At 35.8% G+C, this 17,796-nt stretch overlaps 2 protein-coding genes across 3 annotated transcripts in view; one reads left to right on the forward strand and one right to left on the reverse strand.

Annotated features, from left to right (window-relative positions):
• LOC144962802 (uncharacterized) overlaps window positions 1–17,796 on the forward strand; it is a 64,355-nt gene that overhangs the window by 37,078 nt on the left and 9,481 nt on the right. Inside the window, exon 23 of one of the 2 annotated variants that reach the window (XM_078896064.1) lies at window positions 486–527. The exons of the other annotated variant lie outside the window; for it this stretch is intronic. Coding sequence (XP_078752190.1) covers window positions 486–527 — 42 coding nt within the window. The remainder of the gene's footprint in view (window positions 1–485; window positions 528–17,796) is intronic. 2 annotated transcript variants of the gene reach the window in all.
• LOC144962800 (uncharacterized) overlaps window positions 12,920–17,796 on the reverse strand; it is a gene marked incomplete at its 5' end in the record, with an annotated part of 78,191 nt that continues 73,314 nt past the window's right edge. Inside the window, 2 exon segments of the mRNA XM_078896063.1 lie at window positions 12,920–14,648; window positions 17,131–17,172. Of these exon segments, the coding sequence (XP_078752189.1) occupies window positions 14,506–14,648; window positions 17,131–17,172 (185 nt within the window). The 3' untranslated portion in view covers window positions 12,920–14,505.

Raw genomic sequence — 17,796 nt, forward strand, 5'->3', positions numbered from 1 at the left:
AGAGAGGGAGAGAGAGAGAGAGAGAGAGAGAGAGAGAGAGAGAGAGAGAGCATGATAATCCTCAATGGATGCTCCGCAGTATAATAGTAATCGTATAAACGAAAATCATAGTCTCTCTCTCTCTCTCTCTCTCTCTCTCTCTCTCTCTCTCTCTCTCTCTCTCTCTCTCTCTCTCTCTCTTTAGATAGATAGACTTCTAGATCTTTTTTTACCTTTTGAGAAGAAGCGTGCTATTCTTTTAGGTGAATTTCGAGATGAAAACTAAACTCACAGGTTTATGTTTGATGATGGAGCACTAAGTAATTTTCGAATTTGCTCCATTTAGTTTTGATTTCTTGAGAAATCTATTTTTTAAACGTATCTACATTGATGTAATAACTTTTTAAAAGCACTTTTATAATGATCACTTATCAAAGATTCCTTATCGTTTTAACAATTATATTTATTCATCTCCAATCGTTGTCTATTCATTTTAATGTATTCAGTTGTAAACACACAAGCACATACATCTTCAAAGTCGGATACAGGTATGTTCTAAGTATTTTAACTAAAAGATACTCATCGCTCTTAATCTCTTAAATCCTCTTCCCCCCTTTTTCCCAACACTCCGTTTCCCTCAAACATTGCATCGTTCTACAAAGAAAGGCGCATATTATACTCCTGTACTTATTTAATAGATCATTCGATTCACGTGCAATTTGGCCTGGTTCGAATCTCCGATGAGAGGAGGTTATCTCCTGACAATCAGTCTAAACAGCATTGAGTTGCTGGGTATACACTGGAACTAACAGAGTGCACTTTGCCATTATCCAGTGAGTTATCGACAAGACAGCAGGCATCTGCTAGTGTATAGATTTGACTCGTCTATTTAGGACTACCTTAGGATGCTGTGTCGTTTATTGTTAGTCTTCATTGGAGATTTTACTTAGGCTCAGTTGTTCATGACATAATATTGCTCTGTTTTAGATCAATTTTCTGAATGATTTCAGTTTCTGTTTGTCGGAACTTAAACCGTATCTTTGAATACCAATGTTGTACGTGGTCCAATGGAGAAAATCTAGATTGAAAGATAGCAGTCATAGATAGAAATTAAAGAGATAAATGTTATGTACTTTCTGGGAAAACAGTCCTGGCATCACTCCGCTTTAAGACATTCATCATTGACATGACGGAATAGCATTTCACCTCTCACTAAACTGTCGAGCTCTGGGGAAAAAAACATGTATTAAAATTTTTGGCCAGAAAACTCGTCCTTAAAATATCGATCAAAGTCCCAGGTTTGAAAGATTTTGACAAGATGGGGATCATCATTTTTATTGATATATGTTTGAAGAACAATAAACGAGTTTTCCGGCCAACATATCAAATACGCGTTTTTTATATTACGTAGTAATCTCAACTCATTTGGGGACAGCAGTCTCTTGTTTAGAGGTATTGGTGATCAGAAAGAAACATAAACGCTATTAACAGGCTGGACCCACTCCGATCGTGGACAGTAACACCACAGATAAAACAAAAACAAAAAACAGACAATCAATACGATTACATATTACTTAGTCTAACACTAAAACATAACAAGTAGGCAACATACCTTATTAAGAAACTAGGGAGTAATCTACCAGGTAGACCGATTCTTTTGGGATGTTTTGGGTTTTTGGGGGTTTTTTGATTGTTTTGTTTTGTTTTTTTGTTTTTTACTATTTTTCTTTCTTGCTTTGTCAGACACCTTTCATACGCACTTGTTTAGATCTTCAACATACCTTACCTATGAGTTCGCATTAACCAGTCATTATAAAGGGTACAGAAATTAAACTGTTTGGTTTCCTTGAGCCCACCGAGAGTGAAAGCTCAAGATGACAACCCATTGGTACGGTCTATATTATTATGCTACACTGAAAGGCCAAACAAGCCTATATCAATAAGATGACACGTCTGAAGAAAAACCTCAAAATTGAATTAAAAACAAAGGAAGACCTCAGGAAATTAGCATCCACAGCAAAAGACAGTGAACTGTGGAAGGAAAGAACCCAGACGATTATAGAGGCAGCCGAGGCGTCCCGATCGGATGATTGGGAAGCGAAAGGCCTGAAGTCAGTAAGTCATATATATACATATATATATATATATGAGCCAAGGTCAAAAGGTGCCCGCCTGATACCAGTGGTAAGAAAATTTGATTTTTACTTAATTATGGGCTGTTTTCATTGGGTTAATGCTTGTAATCAATTGATAATATGAAGAAGAGATAAAATGAGATAGCTCAACATACTCTGTTCAACAGAATATGAAATAAACAACTTGAAAGTCAAATTTGAATGCGGTTTGGCATGTGCTTAAAACGAGGTCAACGCATCACCTTTTTAGAAATCATGCAGAAATTAAATGTGATGTTTTAGCTCACGTGATTGAAATTTGACTAATAGTATAAAGTCAAAATTTACTTTTAAACGCAATTGCAGTATATGACATATCTGATTAAGTTTCATATAGAGTTCTTAAAAAGTTGGTGTTGCTTGTGACCTTTGGTGTCATCAAACACAGCACAATACTAAGACTCGGCACGAAACTTTAAAGCTCATGTTTAATGTTTATGAAATGTTTTATTATGAGAAAAAAGCATAGATTTACTATCTGAATTCAGATCTTGGAGTAAATGTATACCGTTTTGCCGATATTGAGGTTTATTGGTTTTGGTGTCATTTGTCACAAGCAACACGGCATGCGTGAACACGTGGAAGTTTGTTTCGTTAAATGGCGATTCGCAATTTTGATCCACCCTTCTTACCAGTCTTTGAAGTGCAGCACTTTCATTTGCCTTTCCAGCGTGGCTTCAAGCAAAAAAGGTAAGTTGAACTTTGGTGTCATCGCTATTTTACGTTGTCACAAGCAACACTTGATATTGATATTACGAAGTGCCACCAAAAAAATTATGTTTTCAGCTGTTATTCTATTTACAAATATGATATAATGACATCTCACATAAGACTGATTTTGACACAATTAATTATTTCCTTGTAATTCTAATTTTTTATGTTTCAGGGTTGTATCAATCAAGAAAAAGACAAAACTCAAGCTTTTGACGAATCCAGATAAAAGAAGGGTTGTCAAGAAATTTGATTTGACTTACTATTAACACACTAAATTACTACAAACTAGCAGATTTGAGCAGTAGGGCGGATGTTACGGTATGGTTACATGAATTCATTACCATGGCTGATATTTATCTAGTGTTTGTGTGACTTCTGGTACTTTTTGTGACCATTGGTGTCATTGGTTAAAATGTCACAGGTGACACTTAAGTTTGAAGTTTCTAATGTATTTCTGTTATCATGTTCTTCAAAGCTTGAGATGTCATTGAATTGCATTTTAACAGGCTATATTACATGTGTTCAGTTGCTATTCTTGATTTATTGAGGCAAAATTGCGTTCTAGTGCCGATTTTGACCAAAGTAATAGCAACAATGGTATTACTATTTTCTAAGTATATTTCCAATTTGAAAGTATTTAGTTTCTTAAAATATTATTGAATTTCATTTTAGAGTAGGCTATTGTGCTTTTTTGACTGAAAATAATGATATATTGTGGACGAAAGTGTGATTTGGTGTTGCTTGTGACATAAGTAATGGTGTCACCGGTCTTATGTCACAAGTCACACTCAGATGCTCTAATTTCCATGTATATTTCTATTTTTGAAGTCTTTGGTTTCTGAAATATTATTAAATTCCATATTTAACTGTGGTTATTACACTGGTTTGACTGAAATTAATGATTAATTGTCGAAATTGCAATTTGGTATTGCTTGTGACATATGTAATGGTGTCATAGGTCTAATGTCACAAGTGACACAATGTCGCTAAATAAGATATGCTTTGGTCACACTATTTCCCAACATTTTATTCCAAAAGTTTCTGAACATTGCTGGTAATAAGCATATTCAATATTGTTGTTGTTGTTAATGCACAAACATTTTTATGAAATAATATATTTGCATTCTATGTTGCTTGTGACCGATGACACCAAACAGCAACATTTTCTCCAATGGTTGGTAATATTTTTGTATTATGATTGTTGTTGATTGTGTCTTTTTGTCTATAACTTACTAAATAAAGTTTGATACTCAACAAAAATCATTTGGTTATTGAGTTTTTTGTCTCATTTTGGTGTCACCGGTCACAGGTGACACCAGCAACCTATAGGTATTGTTGACGATATTATGCTGCGTTAGACCTTAAAGTTATCTAAAGGGCCTTTGATTCATGAAGTACAGGGTTTTTGCTACACATATAGATACATGAATGGACTATTATGTCACTTTTATTTTGGAAAAAAAAATTGGCACCTTTTGACCTTGGCTCAATATATATATATATATATATATATATATATATATATATATATATATATATATATATATATATATATATATATATATATATTATTGATGGGAGTTAGCTGGAACCAGGTAGAGTGCTCAACTGTTTCTTGGAGCGAATTGTTTATTTATATATTCTAACCTCGTTTTTTTTACATTCTCCAACAACGTTGTTTCATCCAAATCTTGGAATCATCAGTTTTAAAAGTGTCTGGGAGGAATGTTGTTGTGTCCTGTCAGTTGGCGCCAATAAAATACATTTGGGACTACCTATCATTCCTATTCAACTCGAATCTTGTAGTCAGTCAATGAAACTAACTATAAATACGACAACCCTTTATCAACTTCAACGAATTAGCAAAGGCAAGGACATTTTGCCATCTCTCTCTTTAGAAAAGATTGAATAATGGGGCAGCGTGGCTCAGCGGTACGGTCCTTACTTCGTACCCGAAAGGTACCAAGTTCGACTACCCGCCTCGTTGTGTGACCTTGAGCAAGTCACCTCACCCTAGCTCACTCTGCGGCGCTGCACTGCGGCTGACACCTGGGTTATTCCGGTCTTCGCTTGTAATAGACCCTAAAGACAAGTTTCCCCTTGGGGATGAATAAAAGGAACTTATTATCATTATTATTTGATTATTAATAAAACAATAAAACATTAAACAACAATAAATTCAAATCATTGCCTGTTTCGTTGCTGGAAATCCTTTTAATGTTATTTTACTGAACTGAAAAGTAGTCATAATGTAGTATGTATTTACACTTCATTATAATCAGAAAAGATAAATGGTGCGGTATTTTTTTATCAACGCAATGAATAATACGTCAAATACACACACACACACACACACACACACCCACACCCACACATATATATATATATATATATATATATATATATATATATAATATATATATATATATATATATATAAGCTAGTCTCAGCCAGTCCCCACTTTTTCATGCTTCCAGCTGTTCTCCCAATTTTTGCTCGAGCTTTGTTCAGTGTTACCCATTCATTTCTGGGGAGCTCAGTTCCGTAGGGCAGTTCTTCTTTCGGATCATCAACGGTATCATTTGCATGATTGTCCCACTCACTCCATGTGGAAAGTCTGTATACAGCTGAATGATCAGGGTTGATAATTACTTCGGTCAAGAAGCTTTTGCTCGACTTCAGTCTACTTGTCGTTGGGTTGGGGTCGTGACGGGGTGAATCATCCCGAAATTTGTCTTCCATGCAAAAACGGACAGGATCTAAAGAATTATTATTACAGAATAGAATTTATATCTATATTATTATTATTATTATTATTATTATTATTATTATTATTATTATTATTATTATTATTATTATTATCATTATTATAATTACTATTATTAACCCAGCCCTTTATGTGATGCAACCCAGCACCTTGTGAGGCCGGTCACAAGCCCGGGTGTTTGCTCAGGAAGGACCTCCCTACTGTAATAACTCAAGCCATATCTAATGAATGAATGAAACCAGAAATATCATACCGGATCGGCCGAGGCCCGGGATAAAAACGACCGTCTCTGTCATTATTGGCCAGCGGATGGCAGTGGAAATTCAGTGACTGCTGGTCACCCACAAAAGGAGGAAGGGCGTAAAAGATGGACGATGAAACGGAAGGCACTTGATATCAAAATTGGAAGTTTGAATGTTGGAAGTATTACAAGAAGATCAAGAGAAATCGCTGATGCTATGGAAAGAAGAACAATTAACATTTTGTGTGTGCAAGAAACAAGTGGATAGGTGAAACATCAGGAAGTTTGAGAGGATATAAAATGTTTTATAAAGGAAACGAGGCTACAAGAAATGGAGTTGGTATCATCCTCGATAAAGAACTTGCACAAAATGTTGTTAAAATCCAAAGGGTGTCCGACGGACTTATGTGGATCTAGATTGTATAGTCAACATGGAGCAAATCATTGTAGTGAATGCATACTCACCCCAGACAGGTTGTACGCAAGACAAGGGGGAATTTTGGAAGGAGATTAATGAACAAATAGAAATGTTCGACGAATCAGAAAGAGTTTTCATCGGTGCGTACTTGAATGGACACGTTGTAAAAAGCAATATCCGAGAGATGTGGTTGGGAAGGTATGAATATGCAGCAGAAATGAAGAAGGCGAATATTTTGTAAATTTTGCGACAAGAATGGATCTGGCAATACTAAATACATATTTTAGAAAGAAAGAAGAGTACAGAGTGACGTATTCAAGTGGTGTGAGAAAGATACAAGTGGATTACATGTTGTGCTGGATGAGAAATTTGAAGGAAGTATCAGATTGTGGCAGTTTATCTGGAGAGAGAGAGAGAGAGAGAAAGAGAGAGAGAGAGAGAGAGAGAGAGAGAGAGGGGGGGGAGGGAGGGAGAGTGACAGCGCAGCATAAGATTATTATTGCAGAAGTGGCATTCCGAAAGAGGAAGATAAAAGAGAAAAGAAACATGGTGGTGGAATAAAGAAGTTCAATAAGCAATAAGGAAAAAGAGGGAAGCAAGGAAGAACATGGAGACAAACAGAGATGCTATGAAAGTAGATGAATATAAACAGGCAAGAGAGATGCAAAAAGAGCCGTTGCAAAAGCAAAGTCCGAGGCATTCAATGATATGTATGAACAGTTAAAAGTAAAGAAGGCCAGAAAAGTTTCAGAATAGCGAAATGGAGGGACAAGAATAGGAGAGATATACAACATATTAAGATGATCAAAGATGAGAATGGAAGTTTATTGGGCAAAGATGAAGAGATTCGAACATGATAGAAACATACTACGAAAACCTAATGAATGAAGAGAATCACAGGGAGAGGAGAAGTGCAGTTATACAACCAAAAGAGAAGATAGTAGATGAGATAATCAAGAACGAGGTGTGGGATGAAGTGCGCAAGATGAAAAGGGGGAAAGCAGTTGGACCATACGAGATACCAGCAGAATTCTGGAAATCACTTGGAGATGAAGGGCTAGATTTCTTGGAGCGGTTATTCAACGACATCTTACAGAAATAAAAAAAATGCCAGAGGAATGGACAAAAAGTACGTATTCTTCTTCTTCTTCTTCTTCTTCTTCTTCTTCTTCTTCTTCTTCTTCTTCTTCTTCTTCTTCTTCTTCTTCTTCTTCTTCTTCTTCTTCTTCTTCTTAATAATAATGATAATAATAATAATAATAATAATAATAATAATAATAATAATAATAATAATAATAATAATAATAATAATAATAATAATAATAATAATAATGATAATAATATATACATATATATATATATATATGTGTGTGTGTGTGTGAGAGAGAGAGAGTGTGTGTGTGTGTGTGTGCACGCGTGTATGTGTCCTGTTCATTCAATTAAGTAGATAAATCGTTAATGCTTTGATTACTAATGTCGACTTGTTCAGATCACCGTTGCATTGGAAAAACCTCATTCCAACAACAGTACGTTGGTCAGTCTTTTATACGTTGGCACCAGATCAAAGCCGTCGACTCAGGTTAAGTTCAGGCTAAAAATTGTGACGAAGGTCGTACTTAACTTGATGAATGCATTCGCAACCTACACAACAAGTACACCAACCAGCGCCTTACCTCACTATGCAATAGAGCCGTGGTGGGAATTGGTTTATACGAGTCTTGTAAATACTGTGTTTTTTAAGAATCCATTTCGAACTCCGAGTGGCTCGGATGGTTTGCTGTCATGGCACAAACGAAATCTCGTTTTGTGACCTAGATGTATCGTTTTGTGTTTGCGAGTCATGCGGCTAAGTACATCGAGAGCTTGTCAGTCAGAAAAATAAAGAAACAGCGAAGCTGCGTTTGAAACAATCCCCGAAAAATAAACCCAACAACTTAACCTTTCAAAGGCGAAGTTCAATCCTACTTGGGTTTAAAAGAAGATCTTACTGTTTTCATCAAAAGGCAAATAACGGCAATATAACAGAGTCATACATCGAGCAGTGTCAAAAAGTGAGTGAGTGGCGTGGGTTTGTGCCGCTTGTTAAATCAAATCGAATCAACAAGTTGGTGTGTGATGCAAAGCAACACCATGGCACATGATATCGTTGAGGGCACAGTGCATACGTTATTAGGTTGATAGTGCAATGGGAGGGGTATATTAGGAACAAAACTTACAAGCAATGGATTTTTCTGACTCCGAAACAATATTTGAAATTTTAGGCAAAGCATTTTTGTTTATAGGTTTCTAGACATTAGTTAGATGTTTTTTGTTGAACATTTCGATTCACTATTCGATGTATTGCTTTCCCGACAAAGTACTGTTTCGGTGTCTCACTATAGCTCTATTATGCAAGTCATTACTTGTATTATTCAAGTTTTTGTTGCCAAAGGGAGACAATTCGGTTAAATGTCGATTGCTCAAAGCCATTAATAGTTGCTTCCCATTGAAATCATGTTAATGTACACAAGAACCTGTTCTAATGGGTATTATTTGCAGATCTGATAACCCAAATTGTCATGGTCTCATTTTTGTATTGGAAATACTATCAAACCAACGCAAAATATTGTCAATCACAATAATGTTAAATCAGGCCTATGGTCATGAGCTGATAAAAATAATAATGTTGAAAACATATAGCGCTATTACTTGAGCCGTTATTTTGAGCAATATCCCCTAAACGTGCTGAAAGCGCTTTACAAGAAACTCTAAGCGATTAAATTACAAATTACTTTGGCTGAAACATACTCTCACACACACACACACAAGCACACACACACACACACACACACACACACAAAAGCACACACATACACATAAACATATGCATAAGCAAAGACAACACAACACAAATCGGACGCCTATCTTGCTTCTCATACCATCTACGACAATCGAAAGAAATGCTATGTTGTAAGGCGTTCCAAACAGAAGGTCCGAAATGAGAAAAGGATCTCATTTCAGCGTGTTTGCGTATTCGGGGGACAATTAGTTTGGTGGAATTACTAGCCGAAAGTAGAGCACGGTGTTTAGTTTCGAAATGTTGGACGGCAGTACTTTCAGACAACTATACACTAAGACAAAAGCTTTGAAATTAATGCTTTTCTCAACAGACAGAAAATACAGGTCATGAAGCAGAGGTCTAGCAGAATCACACGTACGCTTCATGAATACTACTCTGGAAGCGCTGTTCTGGACAATCTGAAGACGCCTCAGATTATGTTGCGAAACGCCAAACAACAAAGCATTACAATAATCCAATTTTGATAGCACGAGGGACACACCTATGTGTTTGGTCACATCTTCAGATATGAACCGTCTAATGGAAGCAATTTTTTATTTGGAAAAAGAGAGATCTAACCAAATTATCAACTTGATGCCCCTTCGACAGTCCAGAGTCTAAAAATGTGCCGAGGGTTTTCACTTTGTCACGACTTTAATTGGAAGCATCCCATACATACAGCAACCTCCGTCTCATCATCATTCAGTTTCAGTCTGTTCTCATTCATCCATTTCTTAAGGGGCGGTTTGGGTCTTTTCTAAACAAAAATTAATTACCTATATTGAGCGGTTTTAATCATTCTGTATCGACAATATAGGTTAAAAAACAACATTTATGCTGAAAATTTTTAATTATCTATGTTGATAGCCATTTTGCGATCCAATTTGGGGGTCTGACATAAAAAAATATAACAATCTTGTGGCAAACATTCCACAAAAACTAATGACAGAATGGACTCCATATTCTTCCATCTTGGCAACATTGTACCATAGTGTGTCACTACAGAGAGATTTTACGGCTTTAGCTTATGGATTTGTTATTAGAACATTACAAATTTGAGAATCAAAATGCTATGACAAAATTGACCTTAAAAATTCAGAATTAGGATTATAATTCAAAAATTCACATATCTTATCAAAAAAATATCTCTGATGTGACATAATACATTATCACTGTGATAACTTTCGAAATTTTCAGACAATTTCATTGAATAGATTCTAAGAAACGTTTGACACAGTTTCCCATACCCTTAGAAAAATGACATATTGAGAAAATAGCAAAATGGCTTCCCGTTTTTCACACTTTTCTTACTACCTGTACCATTTCCGACAGTGTTTTTCGTGCCTTTATAGTCTACTTTAAGAATTTGGACTTCAATTATATTATTTCTAAGATAATAAAATATCATTTTCCATCAAAATCTCAAAATCAAATTTTTGAAGGATTTTCCTAATAATTAGACCCAAACCGTCCCTTAACACGTTGGATACACTTCTTACTAATGTCTGATACTACTTGTAAATTTATCGTTTTTGAGACGCATTACAACTGCTTATCATCGGCGTATTGATGGTAAGACAGACCGAAACTTCGGATGATTTTATACAGAGGGCCAACGTACAGAACAAATAGAACGGGTCCAAGTAGTGAACCCTGTGAGATCTATAATCATCCACCTTAATAGTCTGTTACGATTTTTTAAAACTACTAGTAAAAAGCCCGCAATTTCGCGGGGGAAAGAACTATTTTCATTCGATATGGTACCCACCATCACATAATGAGGGCAGATTGGTAAACAACATTGTCTGTGTAACTTGGTACATCCTCTGTTGATTTTTATGTATGGTCCAACATGAAGTGTAAGCCACTATAGCGTCTGACCCGTGACACAGCAACATACAGTTGTCCGTGTGTGAAAAAAGGTTGTGGTAAGACAATCAACTGCGAAAATAAACCTGAAGTAGCAGACGTGAGCAGAGTTGAAAGACGATCCTGGGGAGGCTTTCCGAAAGCTCCTACAAAGGGAAACAACTCAAATAATATTCCATCAACTAACCCCAAGAAAAAATAAAACCTAGTACCTTTAACTAACCCTAATAGTAATAGGAAAAACAAACACCCTAGCACCTTTACTAAGATGTATGACTAACCCTAATAGAAAAAAAATCCTCCAATCTCTAGCTAACCCTAATAGAAAAAAAACCCTCGGACTGCTTTGTAATACCTTTCAATACTTCACAAATCAAAATGACGGCTGAAAATCAAAACAATGGTCAGACTCCATCTGTCAACTTTTGGTTGTTCGTCCTGTCGTAAAAACGCCAAACTGACAAAGTGACGAAATTGGTTGTTTTTTAGAGTGTTAGTGTCGTCGGTACGTATTCTATGATATCTGTGTGACTCAACGAACTTTCAAACTGACTTTAAACTATAAAAGGAAATCAAGTTATCTGTTTATCTATCTGTAAAAATACATTTCTAATTTTCAAATCTTTCAATAAAGTTGTGCGCCGTATATTTTTTTTATTGACTCAAATAAGCACAATGTTCTCCACAGGGTTATATTTTGTAAAGAAAGGATAACCTAAGCCAATTAAGCGCTGCGCCAGACGCCATAAATAATTTTAAGAAGTTTGAGGAGAAGATTGTGATCGATTATGTCAAAAGCGGAAGATATGTCAAGCAAATTCAACAAAGAACATGAACCATTGTCTATAACAGAGAGAAGATCATTAACAACCATAACAAGTGCGGTTGCCTATGACGTTGCCTTTAACTTTAAGTATAAGCCGACTGAAATTTTTCTTCAAGATAATTATTTTCAATATGAGACAGTGTTTGTTTCAAAACAAAGCTTTTCCAAGATTTTAGAGAGAAAAGGAAGATTAGAGATAAGGCGATGGTTTTTTAAAATACTCGTTATCTAGATCAGGTTTTTTTAATGGGCTTGACATAAGCAACTTTGTAGATATCTGGTACAGCACCTGACTGCAACGAATCGTTTACAATACATGTAAATGGTGTTAAAATTGACATCAATGCCATTCTTAGCATGGCAGTATTTACGGGGTCCAGATCACAACTTTTAGTTGGAGACGACATAAGGCAGTCACGTAAGTCAGCTTCAGTGATCTTTGAAAAAGTTGTTAACGAATTACCATAAAACTTGTCAAATGTTGTTTGGGTCGATTCATATGAGAGTTATTTCCTGATGGCATCAGTTTTTCTTAAATTATTCACCAAAACGAGACGATAGATTTGCCCGATCGATTAACGATGGGAGAGCTGCTTGCGACTGTTGTCCCAGCAGTTTGTCTCGAACGTCCGACATTTTTCAGGCTGTCTTCATAATATTTCTTTTTTGCCCTGAAATTGACGGCTTTCGAATTATTTCTAGCAGCGATGTACAGTTTCTTATCCACTGCGTCACTGGACTTGAGCCATTTTCTCACTGCCCGCCTCCTCGCGAATTCAGTCATTTTTATCTCTGTGTTAAACCAGGGTGCTTGATGTCTCACCCTCACTGCTCTAGTTTTTAAGGGAGCATGTTTGTCCACCGTGTCAACAATTTACTCGTGGAGACCATTTCCATCATTTTTATTTTTTAGGATATGGTCAATGTCTTGATTAAAAATGTGCATGACTACATTCTTCATATTACGAGAGGTGTTATATTCTTTTTAACTACAGACCATTATACCAGACCATTTTGCAAATGAGCACGCAGCCTTGTTATCATCTCATCACAACAGGGGGTACATATAATATCTATTTAATCATCTTTTTGAAGTCAACAATAAACCAATGATAACAAGATAATGTATTTTAATAAAGCTTTCTCAATTTTCACGCTTAATAGCATTTTAAATTTAACCATCAAAGGCGTCTGGAAGCAGATTGTCCTTTTTTTGTTTTAGTTTTTTTGAAGAAGCATAAATGAATCATTCAGATTCGAACAATATAACCGTTATTTACAAATTGGAGGATTTGGACCAATAATATAATTTCTTTTGTTGAACGGTTTAAATGCGCATAATGTGTGATGGTGTTTGAAGAGACAATCCACAAACGCTTGACAGACGGCGCTTTTCATTCCAGAAAAAAACCCTATAAACCCTGAGTTTTGCAAACCGTATAAAATTTGTTGCTATTTGGAGTTGTTCTGCTATCTTGCAGTATGACAATCGCCTTCTGATCAGTAGGTTCTTGGTTTGAGTCAGACCGAAGGCGACGCAAAGTTGAGTCCTTGAAAAATACCTCTTTGCTTACATTTACACAGCCATAATTGTATTTTGATAAATTCCACAGTTCATTTTATATATTTCAATACATGGTGGATCTGTAAAAGGTGCTCCGCCTTTTTATCCAAAATCTTGCGTTTTGATACATAGGAGACTTGGTGGCTTTAAAATTGATGTATTTGAATTTCGATGAAATGTGTTTTAGTGAAATGCTTAATATTATAAGCTCTCGTTGTGACATTTTATTTAAACTTTTGGCCATAAAACTGGTCGTTCAAGTATTGATCGATTAAAATGACCCTCATCTTGGCAAAAACTCTAAAGCTGCGACCGGCGACCTCCATTTTAATCGATAAATATTTGAAGGAAGAGTTTTCTGGCCAAACATTTTTAACAAGTTTTCCAGAGTATGGCGAATATTTTATGCATTCGAGATGCTCTGTAAGCATTTTGTGATAAATGATGAGTTTAATCATTTCAAATTAATAAAAGTATCGAAATGCCAAAGTAATAAAACATCTCAATAGCACATGTATCCAAATGACTCTTAAATACTTATGACAAAATTATGAAATGTATAAAAACTGATGAATAATTTAAGTAAATCATGTAAATCACAATTGAGGTATTCTAGACACTAATTTGCTGTACATTGACAAGAAAAACAAAATCAAAACACAACAAAAATAAAAACACCCCCACCCAAAAAAAAAAAACAATAACAGAAATAACAAAAACAAGACAACAAGAACAACAATAACAAACAAACAAGAATAAAAGGTCAAAAGAGAAAAAAGAAAAATGAAAAATAAACAAACGAACAAATAAAAACAAAAAACAAACAATTAAAACATCAAAATAAAATACAAGAACCAAATCCTTTCTTTTTCTTTTTTTTTTTTTTGGGGGGGGGGGCAAAACATTATATAGACCTCGTAAATCTATATTTAGATGACCTCTCAATGAATTTGTGAAAATGTTTCAAACTTAATAATACACAGAAGTCTCAGGTTAAGGCGGTTTGAAAGGTTGAGCATATTTTAATGTACTGAGGTCTTTTTTTTTTAAAGAACCCATTTTCCCAGCCAAAATGATGAAAAAAGATGTTTTGTCATTATACGAGGGTAATATAATATGGCCGTTAAGTGTTCCTTTAACCATTATAATCTCTTAGTTGGTGAGTGTCGTCAGAGGCTCCACTTCTTGCCGCCCACCATTTTGAGAAAATGAGCATTCCAACTGCTCCCACCAAAAGGCCAAGGAACAAGGTACCAATGGCTATACCAACTCTCGCACCTGATGACAAGAATAGGAAAATAAATCATGTTTAAGATTATAATCTCATTTCAATAAACATTTGTAATATAATCATTTCATTATGTGTAAATACATCACGTGAAGAGATTCAGAGCTTTTAAAGAAAATAAATGCATCCACTTGAATTGAACCAGTTTTGTACACGGCGCCAGTTTGGCCTGGGTTGCCTCTAAGAAATGAAACAAGTACATAACACGTACATTCAGTTAGACAAAGATATGAAATCTTCTGAGGCCATCCGATTTGTAAGACATTGAAGCAAAAGGCACTGAGTCGACGTGTACTCATATCAAGGTCTGGTAACCCAAAATGTTGTGAGTTCACAGCTGTAATTGAAATACTCTCAAACCAACGCAAAATATTGTCCATTACAACAATGTTAAATCACGCGCATAATTATTGTATTCGATTATCAGACCTACAACTGTGCGCACGTCGCACTGAGGCTATTAAGCTAAATACCAGACAAAGCATTCATCTGAATCGTAAATAAATGTGTAATGCTCTGTTGAAGTTATCATTATTGTTGTTGTCTAATGGGGTTTTTTAAATACGGGTTTGTTATGTATATTGGGACGATGGATATGCTGCCTGGTAATTTCTGGTGTTTGTAAGAAAATATTGTGCTATATTTATTTTTGCAATTTTGTTGGAATGGAATGGAAAAGTTGGGGGCATTTCTATTTTACACCTTCTTTTTATCTGTTTTTCATCGTAGCAAGTCAATGGTTACGGTTATGCATTCTGGTTTGCGTGAGATACAGCTGGCGACACATTTTTAAGTTCTTCGGTCTTGTTTGATATTATTGATATGGGCTTGTTTGGTCTTGCAATGTAGCATCGACGAATATATAGGCCGTACCAATGAGTTGTCATTTTGATCTTTCACTCTCGGTGGGTGCAAGGAAACCAAACAATTCAATTTCTATAACCTTTAATGGGGGGGGGGGGCGCGAAGTGGCCGAGTGGTTAAGGCATTGTACTGTGATCCGGATGACCCGGGTTTGAGCCCCGCTTCAGGCACTTTCGTTTTTTTTTCCTTGAGCAAGATTATTAACCCACAAGTTGCTCACTTGGACAACATGGGTGATTCCTGTTGGCATCAGACATCTAGTTTGATGAGTTATCTATATTCCTTCGTGGAATGCCTAGGCGACGATATCTTATGATATCGTGGCGTAAAAGGTATACTTTTTTTTATAATGACTTGTTAAGGCAAACCCAAAAGTAAGGTATGTTCCCTGCGTGTTGTGTTTTAGTGAATGACCAAGGTATTTGGTAGTCGTATTGATTGTCTGTTTCTTGTTTTTGTTTCTGGCAGTATTTTATCTGTGGTGTTACTGTCCACGATCGGAGTGGGTCCAGGCTGTTAAAAGAGTTTATTTTTAATCCTGGTCATCAATACCTCTAAGCAAGAGACTACTGTCGGCAAATGAGTTGAGATTACTACGTAATATAAAAAACGCGTATTTGACATGTTAGCCAGAAAACTCGTGCTTCAAATATATATTTTTAAAAATGATGATCCCCATCTTGTCAAAATCTTTCAAACTGGGGACTGTGATCGATATTTTATGAACAAGTTTTCTGGTCAAAACTGTTAATACGTGTATTTTTCCTCAGAGCTTAGTGACAGTTTAGTGAGTGGTGAAATGCTAGAAACTGACATCATTCAGGAAACTTATATTAAAACAGAGTAATATGTCATTAAACACAGAGCCGGGGTAAAATATCAAATGAAGATCACTTTTGGGTACGTTGTCATTTAAAACAATATATAGAAGAGCATCATAGGGTAGGAATGGTCGGAAGCACAAAACAGCCAAATCTATACACCAGTAGATGCTTGCTGTTTTGTCGATACCACACTGATTTATGACAAAGTGCGGCTATATAGTCTTGTGGTATGACACTCGCTTTCGGATCGCATGGTCCTGGGTTCGAGCCTCGCTCGGCACATTGGAAAAGGCTCTTTACTCACATTCCCTCACCGTACTCAGATATAAAACGAGTACCTGTCCGTTAAAAGCATTGTCTCTATCCAAAATAAAAACTGTAATATCGCCTAACAGGCGTCATGTCCCGTTCTTCATGTTTAGTGTTGCTGTTGGCCAGGGACCCCTTGTAAAGCGCTTTGAGCACGTTTAGTGGATATTGCTCTATATAAAAGCTCAATTTTTTAAAAGTGCATTCTGCTAGTTCCAATTTAAACCTAGCAATGCAATGCTGTGTAGACAGATTGTCAGGAAATAACGTCTTCTCAACGGTGATTGGAACCAGGTCAAATTTCACGTGAATCAATGATCTATTAAATAACTCCAGGAGTATATGTACCCTTCTTTATAGACCGATGCAATTTTTGAGGGTGATGGAGATTTGGGGGGAGAAGGAGGGGGGGGGGGGTGGGATTTAAGAGATTAAGAGCGATTATTTTATTTTATTTAGAATACTTAGAACATACCAGTGTCCGACTTTGAAGATGTCTGTGCTTGTGTGTTTACAACTGAATAAATTAAAATGAAAAGAGAACAATTGCAGATGAATATATATCATTGTTAAAACGATAAGGAATCTTTGACAAGCGAAAATTATAAAAAAAAAGTGTTTTTAAAAAGTATTACATCAATGTACATTTAAAAAATAGATTTCTCAAGAAATCAAAACCAGATGGAGCATCTTCGAAAGTTACATACTTTCATCTCGAAAGTAGAGAAAAACAGGTTGTCTAGCACCAAAATAATAGCACGCCGCTTCTCAAAAGGTCAACAAAACCGCATCCAGACGTCTACATATTCTCAATATTTGAATTCATTTTTCAATCTTTAATCAAGAAAAACTAGTGAATGAAAACTAAATATGTCCGTATTTTTACAAAAAATATTTAATATTGAAGCCTATTTGTGTGCGTGAGATGTATATTGCGCGTGAATCGAATGATCTATTAAATAACTACAGGAGTATGTCTGCCTTTCTTATAGAACGATGCAATTTTTGAGGAAAATTATCAATTATTCCAGCAAATGGGTTTAGTGAGTTCACGATGCAGGTATGTCAGTAAAACTTGGTCAGTGAATGATAAGTTTGGGACAGTTTTCCGTCCAAGTTAGTGGACTGGTTATCGTGTTGA

The sequence above is a fragment of the Berghia stephanieae genome, chromosome 1, assembly GCF_034508935.2.
Source record: "Berghia stephanieae isolate SIO BIC M18660-M18661 chromosome 1, UCSD_Bste_1.3, whole genome shotgun sequence".
Classification (NCBI taxonomy): Eukaryota; Metazoa; Mollusca; class Gastropoda; order Nudibranchia; family Aeolidiidae; genus Berghia; species Berghia stephanieae.